This window comes from Eumetopias jubatus, unplaced genomic scaffold, assembly GCF_037043125.1.
Source record: "Eumetopias jubatus isolate StellerSeaLion01/CBP00866 unplaced genomic scaffold, mEumJub1_p1.0 scaffold_13, whole genome shotgun sequence".
NCBI classification, from domain to species: Eukaryota; Metazoa; Chordata; class Mammalia; order Carnivora; family Otariidae; genus Eumetopias; species Eumetopias jubatus.
In genome coordinates, this window is record NW_028274819.1 from 58760271 (window position 1) to 58781590 (window position 21320).

Genomic DNA, 21320 nt, shown 5'->3' on the forward strand with positions numbered 1-21320 from the left:
AAGCATTTGCTCACTTCATATCTCTGTCACATTTTGGTAATTCTCATTTTTCAAGGGTTTTCATTATATTGTATTTGTTATAGTAATCTGTGATCAGTGATCATTTGATGTTACTATTATAATTGCTTTGGGGCTCCACGAACCACACCCATTTAAGATGGTCAACTTAGTAGGTAAGTGTGTGTGTTCTGACTGCTCCACCAACTGAGCATCCCCCTCTCTCTCCCTCTCCTTGGACCGTCCTATTCCCTGAGACACAACAATACTGAAATCAGGCCAGCTAATAACCTTAAAACAGTCATTACGTGTTCCAGCAAAAGGAAAAGTTGCACATCCCTCCAATTAAATCAAAAGTTAGAAATGATTAAGCTTGGTAAGGCATGTCAAAAGCCCAAAGAGGTCAACAACCAGGGCTCTTGCAACAACTAGTTGGCCAACTTGTGAATGCAAAGGAAAAGTCCTTGAAAGAAATTTAAAAAGTGCCACTCCAGTGAACACATGAATTATTTAAAAAACAAAAAAAATTAAGAGCCTTATTGCTGATATGCAGAAAGTTTCAATGGTCTGGAGAGAAGATGGAAACCAATATTCCCTTAATCCAAAGCCTAATCCACAGCAAGGCCTTAACTTTCTTCAATTCCATAAAGGCTGAGAGAGGGTAAAGAAGCTGCAGAAGAAAACCTTAGAGCTTACAGAGGCTGGTTTATGAGGTTTAAGGAAAGAAGCTGCGGAACACAACATAAAAGTGCAAGGTGAAGCCCCAAGTGCTGATGCAGAAGCGGCAGCAAGTTCTCCAGAAGACATAGCTAAGACAATTCGTGAAGGGGGCTACACCAAACAACAGATGTTCAGTGCAGATCAAATAGGCCTTCTCATGGAAGAAAATGCCATCTAGGACTTCCATAGCTAGAAAGAAGTCAATGCCAGGCTTCAAAGCTTCTAAGGACAGGCTGACTCTCTTGTTAGGGGTTAATATAACTGATAACTTGAAGTTGAAGCCAAAGCTCATCTACCATTCTGAGAATCCTAGGGCACATAAGAATTATGCTAGATCTACTCTGCCTGTGCTCCATGAGGGGAACAACAAAGCCTGGATGACAGCATGTCTGTTTACAACAGGGTTTCCTGAATATTTTAAGCCCACTATTGGGACCAACTGCTCAGAAAAAAAGATTCCTTTCAAAATACTGCTGCTCATTGACAGTGCACCTGGTCACCCAAGAGCTCTGATGGAGATGGACAAGATGGATGTTGTTTTCATGCTTGCTAATACAACATCCATTCTAATACAACATCCATTCTGCAGCCCATGGATCAAGGCGTCATTTCCACTTTCAAGTCTTACTATTTAAGAAATACATTTCAGGGCGCCTGGGTGGCTCAGCTGGTTAAGCAACTGCCTTCGGCTCAGGTCATGATCCCGGAGTCCCAGGGTCGAGTCCCGCATCAGGCTCCCTGCTCGGCGAGGAGCCTGCTTCTCCCTCTGACCCTCTCCCCTCTCATGTACTCTCTCTCTCTCATTCTCGCTCTCTCAAATAAATAAATCTTAAAAAAAAAAAAAAGAAATACATTTCATAAGGCTATAGCTGCCATAGATACTGATTCCTCGGATGGATGTAAGCAAAGAAAACTGAAAACCTTCTGAAAAGGATTTACTATTCTAGATGCCATGAAGAACATCTATGACTCATAGGAAAAAGCCAAAATATCAACATGAACAGGAGTGTGGAAGAAGTTGGTTTCAGCCCTCAGGGATGACCTCATAGAGTTCAAGACTTCAGGGGAGGCAATAATTGCAGATGTCTTAGAAATAGCAAGAAAACTAGAATTACAAGTGGAGCCTGAAGATGGGACTGAACTGCTGTAATCTCATGATAAAACTTGAACAGATGAGGAGTGGCTTCTTATGGATGAGCAAAGAAAGTGGTTTCTTGAGATGAAAACTACTCCTGGTGAAGATGCTGTGAAGATGATTGAAATGACAGAAAGGATTCAGAATGTTTCATAAACTAAATTGATAAAGCAGTGGCAGAGTTTAAGATGATTGATTCCAATTCTGAAAGAAGTTCTACTGAGAGTAAAATGCTATCAAACAGTACTGCATGCTAGAGAGAAATCACTGATGAAAGGAAGAGTCAACTGATGTGGCAAACTTCATTGTTGTCTTTTTTTTTTAAGATTTTATTTATTTGACAGAGAGACAGAGAGAGAGCACAAATAGGCAGAGTGGCAGGAAGAGGGAGAGGGAGAAGCAGACTCCCCACTGAGCAGGGAGCCTGATCGGGACTCAATCCCAAGACCCCGGGATCATGACCTGAGCCGAAGGCAGACACTTAACTGACTGAGCCCCCCAGGCGCCCCTGCTGTCTTATTTTAAGAATCTGCCACAGCCACCCCAACCTTCAGCAACCACCACCCCAATAAGTCAGCATCCATCAACATCGGGGCAAGACCCTCCATCAGCACAAAGGTTATGACTCACTGCAAGCTCAGATGATGGTGAGCATTTCTTAGTAATATTTTTGAATTAGGATATGTACATTGTTTTTGTAGACATATATTGCACACTTAACAGACTACAGTATAGTGTAAATATAACTTTTACAATCACTGGGAAACCAAAAAATTCCTCTGATTCATTTTATTGTGATATTCGCTTTACTGGGGTGGTCTAAAACTAAACCTGCAAGATCTCGAAGGTATGCTTTTATGTTTCCTCTTCTTTCTTACTGAAAGAACCTGGTTTTTGTTCAGTAAAGTACTTGCCTCTTTAGATACCTTATAGCTAGTAGTCATACAATCCAGTACGGACCAAGGAGATATATGAGGAAGTCTCCTGGGTGAGACTTACCAGGTTCAGCTGACCTATGCCTTTTGCCTTTTCTCCTTTCTATCCAGAGTCTACACACAATACATGGAGAGGGAGCAATCAAAGCCACACTGTAAGGATAGCGGACTAGGAAGGGTATTTGATGGCTTCATGGAGCTGCTTAATCAGACCTGGACTACTGACTACCTGACTTTTTATTCCAAGAAAAAAAACCCAATGCTGTTTGAACAAACATGTAGCCAAATGTAATCATGTCTGATACATTTTCTTTTCACTTTTGCTTTCTATTACCTTTCCTTTTCCATACTGACCAAAATTTATCCATATCCACTTAATATATATAGGGTTTGTCATCCACTGGGTGATAAAGGGGTAACTAATGCCTGATGAGGTGTAATTTCTTTATAATCTTCCTATTCTAAGCCAAGACTTAATTATAAAATAGCATAGTGGTTTCAGAGTCTGCTCAAATCTTATATAGCTATGGTAAATTAATACAAACACTTCAAAGAGCAAGCTGGAAATATCCACTCTAAAGCCTGAAGAAATATACTCTATAATAGAGTAATTCTGCTTATAGAAAATATACTTACATATACTATACAGAGAAATAAACATGAGTATTTATTACAGCACTGCTATAAAACTGCAAAATTAGAAATAATCTAAATATCCATCAAATAGGAAAATGAATAACCACTATATAGCAAATAATAGAAAAGAAACAAATTACATGGATCAATATGGCTCAATTTCAGAAACAATGATGAATGAAAATAGCAAGATGCAAAAGGAGCAAACATGTATTCGCAGAAGTTATAAAATGCATAAAATGATGCTTTATATTGATATGGCGACATACATACGTAGCAAAATCATAAACGTATGTATAAGAATGATTCACAGGACTGTGGCCATGCCTAGAAAAGGAGGGAAAAGGAATGGAATGGAAAATGAGGGAAAAATATCTCCTTCTATAACATTTTTAATCAAAAGCAAATTTTAGCAATATCTAAGTGTTTTATACTATGTTGTTTATTTGAACTATTTCATTAAAAATTAAGAAGATATGAGTCAGACAAACTTTAGTGCTCTAGTGCACTTCCAAACTGGCTAGTTATGAGACTTTGGGAAAACTATCTTTCTACATTTCTTTAGACTCTAAACTCAAAGGGAAATAAAAATACCTATTGTCACGAAACTGCTGTGAGGAGTGCCTGGGTGGCTCTGTCAGTTAAGTGTCCGACTCCTGGTTTCGGCTCAGGTCACGATCCCAGGATCATGGGTTCGAGCCCCGAGTCAGGCTCTGTGCTTGGCAGAGTTTGCTTGAGGATTCTCTCCCTCTCCCTCTGCCCCTCCCTCAACATGTACTTTCCCCTCACCCACTCCCCTGAAAGAAAGAAAGAAAGAAAGAAAGAAAGAAAGAAAGAACAAAGGAAAGGGAAGGAAAGGAATTGTTGTGAGGGCTTTTTTTTTTTTTTTACCTTTTTAATGACGCCTGTGAAGCACTTTGTCCAATATCTGGGAGCTGTTATTATTGTTATTATTCATTATTTGGCTCCTTCTTACCATAAACTTTAGCCACATTAGAAAATGCAGGGTTTCCCAAAGATGCCATCATTGCTTAGAAAGCCATTTCTACTCTTCTTTACCTCCTTATTCCTCTCTTTCCCAATTTGTAAAACAATTAAAAATATCAATAACTATCCCCTATGATTGCTAATGATTACAGAAGGACGCATTAAATGATAATCATTATCATTATTACATTATTGACAAAATCTTACATCTGTCAAGCCCATGGTAAGCATTCAGTGATAATCATTACTAATCATAATAATATCATAATAATTATTTTATTACATTGGCAAAATCTTACATCTGTCAAACCCAGTTAAAACATCACTGGATTTTACAGTTTTATCTTTTTCCCGTACTAAGAATTAACCACTCCCCCTCCTGTGTTTGCATACTGATTTATGTGAGAGAGAGAGAGAGAGCATGAGCAGGGTGAGAGGCAGAGAGAGAAGCAGGCTCTCTGCTGAGCAGAGACCCTGGGATCATGACCTGAGCCAAAGGCAGACGCTTAATGACTGAGCCACCCAGGCGCCCTTCTTTAAGGAATGTTTAAAGACATGGGAAAATCCTCATAGTAGAAGAGTACAAAAAGTAGGATATATAATTGCATTTATCACATAATCTCAATTCTAATAAATAAATAAACAACCATGCCTAAAATAAGCACTGGAAAGAAATAATATTAACAGTGGTTTTCCCTCTTGGTCACAAGATAATGAATAATTTTTATTTTTTGCTTTACACTTCTCCCAAGTTTTCTAGAGCGAACATGTATTATCTTTACAGTGAGATAAAGTATAAGCAACCCAATTATAAGAAACCCTGGTTTGCCCAGGACTGAGGGGTTTTCTAGGCCATGGGACTTGCCATGATAAAACAGACAATCCTAGACAAAGGAGGACAGCTGGTCACACTATTCCCATTCATGCTGACTTGTCATTAAAATTAAATATGTACACTGCTGTTTCTACAATGGTACTGCTAAATTTCTCTGGAACCATCTCTCATTCTGTTTATCAACCAGAGTAAAATGTGTTGACCATTTTGCAAGACAGCCAATTAGGGCTTAAGGAACATTAAATAGCAGAGCAATGCAAATCTAATCTGGACCACAAAAGCAACCCTTCAGATTTAGCATTCATGCATTTAGGTAAGTTTACATTTACCTTTTTAACATACATTCAAAATTAACTGGCAGTAAACAGGCACAAAGCACCTACCAGGAGCAGAGATCTATATCAGCTACTGGGAACAAGACTGGTATTACAGTAAATTCATGGTCACCAGCTATCCCTGAGACACTGCCACTGCCAGTAACCTTCCTACTTTTCTCTAGCAATAACTGTTTCAATGTTCTTCACTATCCTCAAACCTGCGATCTCTCTGCTATGTCCACATTTTCAGATGATTCCGTCCTCCATTTCATAGAGAAAATAGAAGCCATGAGGCAGAATGCTCATTCTCATCATCTGACCTGTAAACCTACTCCTGTTAAAAGAGATGTTATTTTAAGCTAAGGCCAATCCTTCTACCTATTTTTTGGATCTCATCTCCTCCAGTCTACTCAGGAAGGGTTTTATTTTTTTAATTTCTTTTTTAAAAAATATATTTATTTATTTATTTGAGAGAGAGAGCGTGCGAGCGCCCAGAGGGAGAGTGAGAGGGAGAAGCAGGCTCCTGCTGAGCAGAGAGCCCAATGCAGGGCTCAATCCCAGGACCCTGAGACCATGACCCAAGCCAAAGGCAGCCACTCAACTGAGCCCCTCATGCTCCCCAGGAAAGGTTTTAAACAGTGTTGTCATCTCACTTGTTTTAATGGGACCTCAGTGGCCGTCCTATGCCAAGTAAATGAAAGAAGACCAAGGAGAGAAACAAGAATAGTTTGGGGATTATTTCAAGAGAATTCATAATAAAAACTTTTCAAGGTCATCTCATTTTATTCAGACTAAAAATCAACATTCTCAATAAACCTACAAGGCCCTATACAACCTCCGCACCCCTCTCCCCCACCTCCCATAGCCTGACCTCCCTGACTTCATTTCCTCCTGTATTAGAATACCCCTCACTCATTCTGAGTCAGCTATATTACTCACCTGCTATAAAACAGGAGCCAGCAAATTTATTCTGTAAAGGGTCAGATAGTAAATATTTTAGTCTGTATACCAACTAATCAACTCTACCTTTGTAGTAAGACAGCAACTATGGACAATAAGATACTAAAAGAAACAATACACCTAATTAACAAAAAAAAAAGCAGGCCAGGTGGCACCTGGGTGGCTGAGGTCATAATCCCAGGGTCCCCACCCCATGTGGGCTTCACACTCTCCCTCCCCTTGTGCCCCTCCCCCCACCTGTGAGCATGCACACACTCTCTCTCTCAAATGAATAAATAAAATCTTTAAACAAAAAACAAAGAATAGCAGGCCGTATTTAGCCTGCAGGCCCTACTCTGCCAATCTCTGCTCTAACATATTAAGTAGACAATGCTTCCCCCTCAGGGTCTTGCATTTGTTTCTGTCTGCTTAAAAAAACCTCTTCCTCAGGTATCTGCGTGGCTTGCTCTCGCCAACCCTTTAGTTTGGCAAAGAAACTTTTCACCATTTTAAAGCTGTTGACACATTTTACAGTTTCCAAAAGGGGCTCAAAATATTGCAATTATCATTTGATTTTATCAATACCATGTACCTAATGGACAAATAATAGGAGCTGCCTACACTAACACAGCAGTATGCCCAATTTATTACATGCTAAAGGGATATGAATTGGTGCCAATTTTAAAAGAATTTATTTATTTATTTGACATAGAGAGAGAGCGAGAGAGCACAGGCAGGGGAAGTGACAGGGAGAGGGAGAAGCAGGCTCCCCATGGACCAGGGAGCCCAGCAAGGGACTTGATGCCAGGACCCTGAGATCATGACCTGAGCAGAAGGCAGACGCTTACCCACTGATCCACCCAGGCGCCCCTGATGCCAATTCTTTTATAATTTATTTAAAAATTACACAGTAGATATCTGACAGAGGATTTTTTTATAATTAACTATAACAAAATAAAGAAAGCCACAAAAAACAAGGAACAGATTAATAAATTATTAGAAGGCAAATAGGAAATAGGACCTTGCCAGCTATTCTGCAAGCCTTACACATGGCTCTTCCCAAGAATTCCCTCTCCCTACCAAGAAAAACCATTAACTTGACTTTTACGTTAAGCACGTCCTTATTTTAGTTTTACCTGTATATTATTTTCCTTTTTCTGTCCCTTTAATTTTCTGTTGTCCCCTCCATCCTTTACTTTTCTTGCAGTTTATCTGTTCAAGTCACTGAATCATTTGTCCCGTAATCTCTGGATGATGCTGACAGCACTCGCATGTTCCTCTGACCTTTCTGTCCCTTAAACTGTCACTGTGATCTATAGCCTTCATCAGACTCAAGTTCAAATTTTGGGGGCAAAACTACTTCAGTGATGGTGTATTCTTTATCAAAAGGCATTAATGTCTGATTATTTCTCTCTTTTTGTGATGTTGATACGGATGCTCACTATCTAAAACCTTTATCGGGAATTGCAAAATGGTGATATTCTCATTCTATCCTTCCTTCATCAGTGACTTGTTGGAATAAATTCTATAAACTTTACGAATTCACTATTTTGTTATATGGTGGTAACAATTCATATAGAAAAGGAAGGATAAGTGTTTGATTCTTTTCATTTATTTAACAATTTTCAAAACCATAATTTGATCACCACTGGCATTCTCCAAAGGTAACCAATTTTTCTTTCAGTATCATAATGAAATCATGGATTTAAGACATATTCAATTATGATCTCTTTAAGTTGGCTCTTGAGTCTTTTTTTTTTTTAAAGTAGGCTCCACACCTTGCGTGGAACCCAATGTGGGGATTGAACTCATGACCCTGAAATCAACACCTGAGCTGAGATCAAGAGTTGGATACTTAACCGACCGAGCCACCTAGGTGCCCTGGCTCTTGAGTCTTTTTGACATGACTTGATAACATCCACACTACCTGGAATGATAAAATGTTTCTTGGCTCATTCCCATTATGCCTCTGAATTGGTGGGAAACTTTTTCACAAACACAATCTAGGTGTTAAGGCTGATCACTAGTATTGGGTTGGACACTGTTTCTAAGTTTTTTCAGTGCACCAAACTAGAAAATATACGTATATATTTTTTAATAAAAATAATTCATAAATTCATAATGCTATTTCAGTGCTTTCTTAATAACTTCTATCTTATATCTTATAATCCCCCCACCTCGGGAATCTTGGTTTTAAAGGACAACACGGGTGATATAATTAAAATATTAGTTATTATTTTTTTCTCATGCTAGATACAAAACATTCTCAGAATAACAGTACTGACACCATCATCAGTGATTTAATAAAAAGTTAAGAGGTATTTGTGTGTACTCTTCCCATTTTTTCTCCATCTGTCTTGCTCTATCTAGCTCCACTGTCAAAACACATATCCATTAAAGACTACACACACATTCTTTCTCATATCTGCCGCTAAGATTTAGTTACATGTAACTACAAATTTAATGCTCACCCAACAACATTCTTTTTAAAATCTTATTTTGAAATAAATTTAGACATACAGATATGTTACAAAAATAGTTCAAGTACACCTTCACCCTGTTTTTCCTAAAGTTAACAACTTAGATACCTATTGTACAATTAACAAAATCAGGAAACTAACATTAGTAAAATACTATTAATTAAACATTTTATTTAAATTTTGCCAGTTTTTCCCCCAATGTCCTTTCCATTTAAGAATCCAGGACTCATTTTGTTCTTGTTTGTTCTTGTCTCCTCCAACCTGTGACTGTTCCTCATTCTTTCCTTGTTTCTTCTGACTCTGACACAGTAATTTTGTAGAATACCTCTTAATTTTGGCTTTTAAATGTTTTCTCAAGATTAGATTAAGATTATATATTTTTGACAAAAATCCCACAAAAGAGATGCTGTGCATTACATCAGAGAATAAAGGATGTCAATGCCTGATCATTTAGTTAAGGTGCTATTGGCTGGTTATTACACTGCGAAGTCACCATTTTTCTCCTTATAACAGGTAGATATCTTGGGGCGCTCACTGAAATTATGCTAATATTCTGTTTCTCCATAAATTGTAACCCACTGATTTTAGCACCTGCCAGAGATCTTGCCTGTAACAATTATTACTGTATTGTTTCCTTAATGGTGATTTTGTATTTCCTTCATTCCTAATCAATATTTGTCTGCAGGGAAGGCTGTCCCTTCACCTCCATTTACTTATTTACACAATTATGTACTTACATAAGTAGAACTCATGGACATTTATTTAAATCTATGGTTTAAATCTATCATCTATCATTAATATAAATTTGTAACTAAAACAGTTTCTGCTTTCACTACCGACAGCTACTTCTTATTGGCACCTGTGTACTACTGATATGCCCAAATTCTTTTTTGAGCACGTCCTTAGTCTCGGCATTCTATGATGTCTCAGGCTCATCTTGTATTCTCCCTGCCTGTCGCCAGAATCAATCTAAGGAGCGCTGGTTCCTTTTATTGGAGAATGATATTCTGAAATAATCCAGAGACTAAGAGTGCACAGTACTACTGGGGTATCACTGTTCTTAGAGTTCTCCCATAAACAGAAGTAGGAAACATATATATGAATTATTAAGCCAGAAAATGAATATATTTTTATGTATTTTGACAGGACTCACCACTGATATTACGTTAGTCATTCTGGCTATCTGAAGCTCATTTGCTTGAAGATTTCTAAAACAGGCCTTAGATATTAAGTTTATCTGCAGTCTTTATTTGAAAGCCAGTTCGGTTGGAAACATAATCCCTGGGTCACATTTTTGTTGCCTTACTTGTGTTATGGCATTTTATTCTATCATAAAGCATTGCTTTCAAATAGAGGGATGGCAGTCTGATTTTCATTCTGCTGTATGTCACATCGTCTTTTTGCCTGGATAAACGAAGCCTTTCTTCTTCAAATCCCAGTAATTTTACTGGAATATGTCTTTCTTTTTTTAAAGATTTTACTTATTTAATTGACAGAGAGAGAGAGAGAGAGAGACAGAGAGAGAGGGAACACAAGCAGGGGGAGTGGGAGAGGGAGAAGCAGGCTTCCCGCCGAGCAGGGAGCCCGATGCAGGGCTCGATCCCAGGACCCTGGGATCATGACCTGAGCCGAAGGCAGTTGCTTAACCAACTGAGCCACCCAGGCGCCCCTGGAATATGTCTTGATGTTGGTTGTTCTGGGTTGATTTTCCAAGGTACGCAGTGCCTTTTCAATATGCAGCCTAACAACTTTGTTTCAGGAGGTTTTGTTAAGCACAGACTTCAGTATTTTTGTCTATTCCCTTGCTTTGCTTTTGGTTTTCTTTTTTGTGGACTCTTGTTGGATTTTCTTTCCCATTCTCAACTCCTTATCTCTTTCTGTCAAGTCTTTATCTCTTTCTACATTTCTTTTTGATTAAAAAATATATATAGCTTTCCATTTGCTATTTTGTAAAGGCACTAATCCTTGAGTTTGTTCACTCTGATGTTTCTTCTAGATTTGTGAGAAATCTTGACTCTTCTGAGCTCTACCACCTTTGAAGTTACAGTTTTCACATTTTGTGGGAATGTCTTTAGGATAAGCTTTTATTCTCTGCAGTGATGTTTTTCTGCTTATTTTCTTTTGTTCTTATAATCCTGTGGGATTTACTTTGATCCTTTTTAGTTGCTTATTTTTATGTCAAATAGAGAGTTTTTCTAATTTCATAGCTCTAGAGCTCCCCATCTGTTATTTTTGTGAGATATTCAAATTTAAAGTGATTTACTTAATGAGATGAATGAACTCTATTCCTCTCTCATAGTTTTATTTGAAGCTTCTTTTTTGCATGCTTAAATTGGATTTAATTTGGATTCTATTCCTAGCAGTTTGGACAAAGCTCAGTGTAGAGTTTATTCTGGAAGGGAGCTTTGCCTGGAGAAGTCTGAGAATTCCTAAGGCCCACAGTACCCCCGAGCCCCTTTAAGACCTTAGTTTCAGATACTGTCCACAGTTTTTAATTTTTGCCATTAATATGTTCCTTTAATGAAGGAATTTGTAGAGACTCAAAAGCCATACCACTGACGTTTTCCAAAAACTGTGAATGGTAACTTTAATTTTTCCTTCTAATTCAAGTTCCAACAAATTTAATCAGAATGCCAATAGTTAATCTAATCATAAGATTTCTTTTGCTTTTCTCCTTCCCTCTCCAGTAAGCACATAAGAAGCAACATGGTCTGTGTCCTATTGTTCCTGGCATAAAAATAAAAGAAATGCAAACTTCAATGTATTTTGTCCTTTATCCTGACAATTTAAGGCAGGCCTAATGTAAAGAAGAAATGATGGTGATGATAAAAATAGTACATTTTTTGTTTTTATAAAGGAAACTATTTAAGATATTGTAACAAGGTGACAATAAAACCTGTATTTATCTGCTCTCTCTATACTTTTCCGTAGTGAAACAATATTTAACATGGTAATATAAAAGTAGATTATTTTGTGTCAAGTACAAGGACATTTTAAAACCCATCCATAAGTCTCTAAATTAAACGCCCATATCATATCAAAACATTTCTTTGTAGCTGTAACAATTAGTACTGCTCCCCACCCCCATCAATAGAAGGCGTTACAAACTCTAATGGCTACAGGACCCAGGCAAGAAAACATAAATGAGGCATAAGAAAAACATAAAGTTAGAAATATAATTAAATTCTGTTTTTACTGAACACAATATAAACGTATAATGCTGGTGATTATGTTTTAAATTTTAAAAAGCTACTAAAGTTTTGGGGCGCCTGGGTGGCTCAGTTGGTTAAGCGACTGCCTTCAGCTCAGGTCATGAGACTGGAGTCCCAGGATCGAGTCCCGCATCGGGGTCCCTGCTCCCTCTGACCCTCTTCCCTCTTGTGCTATCTCTCATTCTCTCCCTCTCAAATAAATAAATAAAATCTTTAAAAATAAAAAAAATTAAAAATAAATAAAAATAAAAAGCTACGAAAGTTTTATTATTTTATTTCTTAATTCATTATTCCTTTGATTTGGAATCAGAAACTGGATCACTGTTTCCGGGAACAGGGGCTGGTCATTATGACAGTGTTGGACCTAGTACTTAGCACTGTTATATGCAATACAGAATTTAGCCTTGAGTCATTTAATAAGGAGTTTACTACTATATAATCAGTAAACAGCTGCTGGTGAGCACGAAGTATTAGCAAACACTGACAGAATTTTGTATACAGGGAATCTACTCTCAGGATTTTCACATAATTTTTATAATTGAATGCCATCATTATTTAGTTTTCAGTACTATACTAGTAAACTTTGGTTTACGTTACTTTAGAAAGGCAAACTGTTCTGAACAATATTAATTTTCCTTTTGGTTTTTAAGATTTTATTTATTTATTTGACACAGCGAGAGAGGGAACACAAGCAGGGAGAGTGGGAGAGGGAGAAGCAGGCTTCCCGCTGAGCAGGGAGCCCAACACAGGGCTCGATCCCAGGACCCCGGGATCATGACCTGAGCTGAAGGCAAATGCCTAACGACTGAGCCACCCAGGCGCCCCTTAATTTTCCTTCTTAAGTTTGAAGTCAGAGGGGCGCCTGGGTGGCTCAGTCGTTAAGCGTCTGCCTTCAGCTCAGGTCATGATCCCGGGGTCCTGGGATCGAGCCCCGTGTCGGGCTCGCGGCGGGCTCCCTGCTCGGTGCGAAGCCTGCCTCTCCTTCCTCCACTCCCCCTGCTTGTGTTCCCTCTCTCGCTGTCTCTCTCTCTGTCAAATAAATAAATAAAATCTTAAAAAAAAAAAATTTGAAGTCAGAGAAACTATTTCAGAATTCAGGCCATCATTTCCATTTCTGAATACCAACTACAGTGTAGGAAAGTGGGCCAGATTATTCTGTATTTACTACATTTCCTATTGAATCAAGTTCATGAAAAACGAGTGAATCAACTAATATAATTATAATATCCAAACTGTCTCAATTTTATTGCCAACCTGAGTCTTTGAGAAAATATTAGTTGATAAGGTGTAGATTTTTTTTCTATGTATATGGTATTAAAAAGTCACAATCCACCCCCACCAAGGCTTCTTAGCACCACATCATGGCTAAGCCATCTATGGGCCACAGGCGTCCCAAGACATAGCACTTTTAAAGACAAAAGAACAAAACTTCACTGTGTCATTATATGGGTGTTTCTTCGTGTAAAAAAGTTAAAAGTGAAGTATGTCACAGTCATGGTAATTAACCTTTTGAACTGGATAAGTTCTTAGAGCCTGATTCATAGGTGAATCAATTTTTTGTGTGGTGAATGAACTATACAATACAGTATTTTTCTGTACTATGAGGCTTGATGATCTGCAGTGCCCACCAGGAGTTTTCTTCAGTTCAGCTAAGCATTCAGACTCACAAGACTACTACAGATCACACTTGGCATGAGTCTACTAAGAGCCTGCCAACAGGAGTTGGCGCTTGTAAACAGGTATAGGCTTTGCCGCAGTTATACAGCAGGTCATATGGTCATCCAAGAGCTATCTTCTCCCATCTGACTTCAGAAGCAAGTATCAGATTCACACTGAATACGTATGGGAACTGCTTTGTCTTAAAAGCCTCATGTTCTGGGGCGCCTGGGTAGCTCAGTCAAGTGTCTGCGTTCGGCTCAAGTCACGATCCCAGTGTCCTGGGGTTGAGCCCCTCATCAGGCTCCTTGCTCAGCGGGGAGTCTGCTTCTCCCTCCCCCTGCCACTTCCCCTGCTTGTGCACTCTCTCTCTCTCTCAAATAAATAAATAAAATCTTAAAAAAAAAAAAGCTATGTCTTTACAAAATGTCATCATCTCAAATTTAAGCTTTGTGTCAGATATTATGATCACAATAGCCACAGGAGGATCACATCTAGGTAACTTTTGCTAAGTATGACCTGTGTACATTATTTTTTTTAAGATTTCATTTTTAAGTAATTGCTACATCCAACATGGGGATCAAACCCACAACCCCAAGATCAAAAGTCGCATGCTCCACCAACTGAGCCAGCCCAGTGCCCCTACATTTGTATTTAAAAATTTCCCCTCAATTCACAAAAAAGCCATCTCCTAAAGTTGGGGTTTATTACAGAACCCTATCCAAATTAGCTCTTGTCATTTAGAAAGATTAGTCGATGCTACAATGCTACAAATAAATCACTACGGGTAATCTTATTATCTGTGCTTTCATCAGCTACAATACAAAACACAACAAATGACTTCACTTCTTGTCCTTTTGTTCCTAATCATCTATTCACTATGAGCAAGAGCATTTGCAATTGCACTTATGTATATAAATGCTCAGTCGAGTTGGGACACATTTTTTGCTGGACCCAAACTCAACATTTAAAAAAAAAAAGCTTTTGATGCACATGTAGTATTTTCTTAAAAATCTGTAACTGCTCATCAACCACTGAGTAATATATGGAATTGCTCAATCACTATATTGTATACCTGAAACTAATGTAACACTGTATGTTTAAGTACATTGGAATTCAAAGAAAAGAAAAAAAAATATATATATATAACTGCTCATCTTAGCATTAAGCAACAAATCTTAAAATTGCAGCTCTCCCCTTATCCCTCCTCATTTCTCTATCAGGTATCTTTTCCATTACCCATATTACTATGGGACTGTTTCATAATACCGCATGTATGGACTGAATTATTTCCCCCTTAAATTCATGTTAGGGGCGCCTGGGTGGCTCAGTCGGTTAAGCGTCTGCCTTCGGCTCAGGTCATGACCCCAGGGTCCTGGGATCGGGCCCCGCATCGGGCTCCCTGCTCAGCGGGAAGCCTGCTTCTCCCTCTCCCACTCCCCCTGCTTGTGTTCCCTCTCTTGTTGTGTCTCTCTGTCAAATAAATAAAAATAAAAATAAAAATCTTAAAAAAAAAAAATTCATGTTAAAGCCCCCATCCCCAATGTGACTGTATTTGGAGATAGGGCTCTTAGTGAGGTAATTATTGTTAAATGATATAAAAAAGGTAGAGCCCTAATCCAATAGAGCTGGTGCCCTTATAAGAAAAGGAAAAATACCAGATCACTCTCTCACCACACACACAAATAGAAGAGGCCATGTGAGGCAGAGAGAAGGCAGCCATTTGTAAGCCAGGAAGGAAGGCTTCACCAGAACCTGAGTCTGCCGGCACCCCAATCTGGGACTTCTAGCCTCTAAAACTGGGGGAAAATAAATTTCTGCTGTTTAAGTCACCAAGCCTGTCATCTTGTTATGGCAGACAGGGCAGGCTAAGATACTACATTAAGTTGTATTATTTTGCCATGTTGAATTTAAGCTTTATATCAGATATCATGTTAGTAACAGCCACAAGAGAATCATCTGTAGCTTACTTTACCTATTATAATTGCAGGAATATCCTTCACTGCTGCCAACAAGTCGCCTCTCCCATTTTCCTTTCTCTTGTTTTTTCAATATTTGATAGACACATGAATATAATTTTTTTTTACTTTATATCATAAGAAAAAAAATGTAAGTACTAGGCTAAGCAACTGAGATTAAGCTCAATTTTAGCGGACACAGAGAGGCCTAAGGTAAACTGGAGAATGCAAATTCTAAGGAGAGTCAAACATTACTCAGGTATAGCTCACTGTTGATGGGTAAAAACAATGCTCCATTGTTACCAGCTCTTCTAATTTCCAATTTTAAATGTTCAGAGCAAATTCAAATTAAAAAAAAAACACACACATGTGAAAACTTGTTCCCACAAAAATCTGTATATGAATGTTCATGATGGAATTATTAATAATAGCCAAAAAGTGGAAACAACTCAAATGTCCATCACCTCATGAATGAATTAACAAAATGTGGTATATCTATACAAGGAAATATTATTCAGTCATAGGGGTAGGTAAAAAGCGGCAAGTGACTGCTTAACTGTTACAGGGTTTCTTCACGGGGTGATGGAAATGTTCTATAATTAGATGGTGGTGATGGTTGCACAACATTGTGAATATACAAAAAAATCACTGAATGGTACACTTTAAAATGCTTTCACCTTAATTAAAAACAAAACAAAACAAAAAACAAAACAGCACTGTACAAACCAAAATAAACACGTTTTCAGGCCAAACTGGGTTTGCAAGCTGCCAATCTACAATTTCTATTCTCTATTAAAGATTCTCAAGTGATATTCTTTACCCATTCTACATACAGGCAGAAGTGTATGATGCAAAAGCTATCAAAAGGAAAGTCTTTTTCCAATTAGCAGAAAAAACTAAAGGTTAGGATTTCTTCAACTTTGTTTTTCCCCATGTGAGTTCTTTTTAGCTTTCTGGTCCCTTTCAAATTAGAATATAGTATCTAACATGGAGTGAAAATATATATTAAACTTTATGGTATCCTAGAAGAACAGTAACTTTTAGGTATAGTATACCACCAGACAAGATATCCTGGGTCTTAGACAGAGAAGGGCTTAAGTTATACCTAACACTCACTCACTTTGAAATCTATTGTCTATCCCACAATCTGAGAAGAACAACTCAGCAAGTATTTGAGAGCTTCAAGCTTGGTAGTATGACTGACCCTAATATAAGTGGGGAAAAAATAGTATTTTAAGTGCTAGCAGGACTTAGAAAAAGGATCAAGATTCTGAGATTCCAGATGGCCCTGAATAACTAGAATTCCCAGAGTAGAGGAAAAGTATCTCAGGGAGATAAAAGCATGATAAGGACACAGAAGGAATGCCCAAGACACAAGGAGAAAATAAAGGCATCTAGATAATCCGGAACCAGTGATCATGTAAAAAACTAGTGGGATGGTGATTAACATAGCATAATAAAAAAACAAAACAAAACAAAAACAAGAAAACAAAACAAAAAAAACTAGTGGGAGATAATACTAGAAACATCGTTTGACGCCAGACTGTGAGATTCTGAATGCCAGTTTAAGAAATTCAGACTTTTTCAAAGATAATTTCAATAACCTTTGAAATAAAGAACCAATTTAATTACTCAGTTAGTGAATGTTTTAAGACGTATGATGCCATCTTTGGATCTTTTCTTTGCCTACTTTTATATGTAATGCATTTCTTCTTGGCACTTATTAAAAAAAAACTTACTAAGGTTGGATACAAAGCATGGCAATTCAACTAACAATTAAAGAAAAATCTATTTTAGTTGCAAAAATAAGAGTAGCTGTTTTATTCTTACCCCCGTTCCTGTTTATTTTTTGTCTTACTGATGTCTAATTTCCAAATATCCCCGCTCTCCCTCCTCTCCCTACCCAAGGGCAATGTTTATTTACATCTGCAAGTAATAAAAATGACAAGCCAGAATCCCATTTCTTTGGTCTTGCTTGGAACAGAACACAATAACTACACAGAAGAGGAGTGAGTAAGAGATGGGGCTTTAGGGGCCAAATAAAACTGTCGACTCCCACAAATTATGTGTTTCTGCAGCATCTAAAGTACACAAACCCCAGAGAAAGACCAAAGACTGCCCAGGTGTGAACACTGGGTATGCCACTAACAGGCTGTGTGACCCTGGGAAAGTCACTGAAACCTCTCCTTGTCTCCCTTCTCACATCTGGGGAAAAAAAAACCCCAAAACCCCCCAAAAACTGAAATACTAATGTCATACTTAACAGAGTGGTTGTGAAGATTATATGACTTAACACATGTAAAGCGCTGAGCACAGTACTTGGCACATGATCAATGATATGTGTCAGCTATTTTATCCATTTTAGTGTAAGCTTCACAAAAGCCAAGGATTTGTCTTTGTTTACTGAAGTCTCATGTCTAAAATGGTGCTTAACACATAGTAGGTGTACAGTAAGTATTTCCTGAATGAATAAGCACATTTTGCCATTAGAGTAAGAGACAGAAGAGACACTGTTTAAAAGAGAAAGGAGAAAACCAAAAAAGGTTCAATGTCTTGCTCCTCCTCCTGCGCTGCTTTTTAAAGAGATGTCCTCCCCCACAGACTCTCTCTTAACTGCGCTGAGTGTTAAAAATCAGCATTCAGACATCAGAAACAGCTGTCTGAAAGACTTTGCTGTATTTAAATAAATACAAGGTTAGGAGAAAACTGCCCCGTAACCTTGCTATCCAAAGTGTGGTTCTCTGACCGGCAGCATCAGCATCACCTAGGTCCTTGGTAACTAAAATGGCAAATCATCAGCTTCACACAAGACCAATTCAATCAGCGTCTGCATTGTAAAAAAGATCACCAGGTAAACAGCATGCATATTACAATTTGAGAAGTACCACCCTAGACCACTGTAGTTGAAGAGTATAAGTGATAACAAGGACCAGGGTTCAAATCTAGACTCTGACACTTTATTATCTATAGGACCTAGGGCAAGTTTATAAACTTCCCAATTCCCTCATCTATAAAACTGACACAATAATAATACAGCAGTTCCCTCAAGGAGCTGCTATGATGACTGAATGGAAATGCACGTGCAGTACTTGGTGGACTGCAAAGTAACATGACTAGGGGGAATGTAAAATGGCACTGCAGCTGTGAAAAACAGTATGGCAGATCCTCAAGCACCATATGATCCAGCAATTCCACTTCTAGGTATATATCCAAAAGAAGTGAAAGCAGTGACTCAAACAGCTATTTGTACACCCATGTTCCTAGCAGCAGTATTCACAAGAACCAAAAGGTGAAAGAAAGCCAACTGTCCACAAACAGATGAATAAACAAAATGTGATACTCACATACAATGGAATATTATTCAGCCTGTCATTATGCTCAGTGAAATTAGCCAGTCACAAATGAACAAATATTCTATGATTTCTTGGACAGAACATCCCAAGAGTTAGGCAAACTCACAGAGATAGAAAGCAGAATACTGGATGCCAGGGGCTGGGGGGATGGTGCAGGGGTAAATGGGGAGTCACTATTTAAAGGGGAGAGTTTCAGATGGCAAAGATGATTCTGGAGATGGACAGTGTTGACAGATGCCCAACAATGTAAATGCATTTAATGCCACAGAACTGTATACTTAAAAATGGTTAAAATGATAGTTTCTTACACATATTTTACTACAATAATAAAGGAATTCACTAAGTATCTCTGCATTCTTAAAATTAGTAAAAAATACGCTGTGATGATCTGAACTTTTTTATTTAAATTTTGTAAATGTACAATATAAAAGAGGAAAAGTACTCAATGGCTTTTTGCTTCTTATTTTTCATTAAGGAAAAGAAAAATCAACCTCCCTCTACAGGAAGACTTCCGATTTTTCAAACTGAAAGAATTCTAATTAGTATAGTTGGAAGTGGAAGTGGAAGAAGAGAGAAGAAATTACAAAACAAAGCAAAACAAAACACACAAAAAAAACCTTGTTTAGGTGCTTCTTCCTCCTTTTTAGTCTCCTCATCCTCTAAGCTGGGACTTTCCCGGGAAGAGTTGTCCTGTTGGCTAGAGTTTTTCAGTAGCACAGGATCAATCTGTGCTTTCAGGAGGGCAAGAGTCTCAGCCAACTCGTTTCGATTTCTAAATAAGGGAAAAAACAAAACAGCATAAAAATCTTAATTCTGTTCTAAAGAGCTTTCAGACTAATACCTATTAGAAATTAAAATTTAAAAAAGAAAAACACAATTAAGAACATCCAAAACACTGGTACACCTCATCTTAATTAACCTTGAATCTAACCATTAGGAATGAAAGTATATAAAAATATATTATTTTCCAAAAAGGAAGGAATCTATACTCTCTATTGACTAAAATGGCAATGCAAATCTCTTTGGCTGAAAAGAACAGTAGGAACAAAATTAAACAAAAATCAGAGTTAGATAATTTTTAAAAGTCCTATGCAATCTCTAAAGAGTACAAAAGCAATGTAAAATTTCCTTGAAGAAGCATTTTTTTAAACAAAAATGATTCATTTTCTTGATACATTTGTAAATAAGGACTCTGTTCTACCTAGAGAAAGAATAATATTTGATACTGTTATAAAATTATGATCCAGGTCTTTCTGAGTAATTACAACAAAGTCAGCTCTTATAACACAGTTCAAAAACCTAAGAATTTAGGAATCTGAATGTTGTTCTATCAATTACAGCTTACAACTACAGGAAGGGAATTCAACTTGAATCAAAAATACAAGAAAATCCCAAATAAATAAGATTTAACTTATCAATTCTCTATTTTTAATACCCAGACCAGAGCTCTGATAGATGGGTTGATTTAGATGCCACCTACAAACAAGAAAGCTCACTTGGCTATTTCACCTTCTCAGATAAGTGATGTGTAACAGTGAAGAGAAAAAGGAAACCCTGGATTAAGATAGAAAAGTCAGTGTTAGATCTGCCACTGAGTTAATTAATCAACACCATAATCTTCCCATCTGTGTTGTCAAAACACTGTGTATGCACCTCTAATCCTATGTAGTTCCTATTCAGGAACTTCTGTTTGGGGGCGCCTGGGTGGCTCAGTCGGTTAAGCGTCTGCCTTCGGCTCAGGTCGTGGGATCGAGCCCCGCATCGGGCTCCCTGCTCAGCGGGAGGCCTGCTTCTCCCTCTCCCACTCCCCCTGCTTGTGTTCCCTCTCTCGCTGTCTCTCTCTGTGTCAAATAAATAAATAAAATCTTAAAAAAAAAAAAGAAATGACTTCTGTTCTTATCTGTCATGCCACAAACGTCCTCTACCCTGTCCCCTGCCACCTCCATCCCAGCTCAACTCTGGTGATTGCAGGGACACTGCCTTATGAAGTAGGCTCTTAAGTAAGGAAACATTTAATGAATAAATAGAATTCCTGTTCCTAACCTAGATGGCTATGTGCCTCTGGACAAGTCCTCTATCTTCACTAGGCTTCAGCTTCCTTATCTATAAAAGACAGGATTCGCTCGAATGTTATTAAAATGGCCTCCTAAGGAAAACAAT

At 38.0% G+C, this 21320-nt stretch overlaps 1 protein-coding gene across 2 annotated transcripts in view; it reads right to left on the bottom strand.

Annotated features, from left to right (window-relative positions):
* RSF1 (remodeling and spacing factor 1) overlaps positions 1–21320 on the bottom strand; it is a 157477-nt gene that overhangs the window by 39492 nt on the left and 96665 nt on the right. For both annotated transcript variants that reach the window (XM_028115834.2, XM_028115833.2), the window contains exon 5: positions 19778–19932. In XM_028115834.2, the coding sequence (XP_027971635.2) occupies positions 19778–19932 (155 nt within the window). The remainder of the gene's footprint in view (positions 1–19777; positions 19933–21320) is intronic.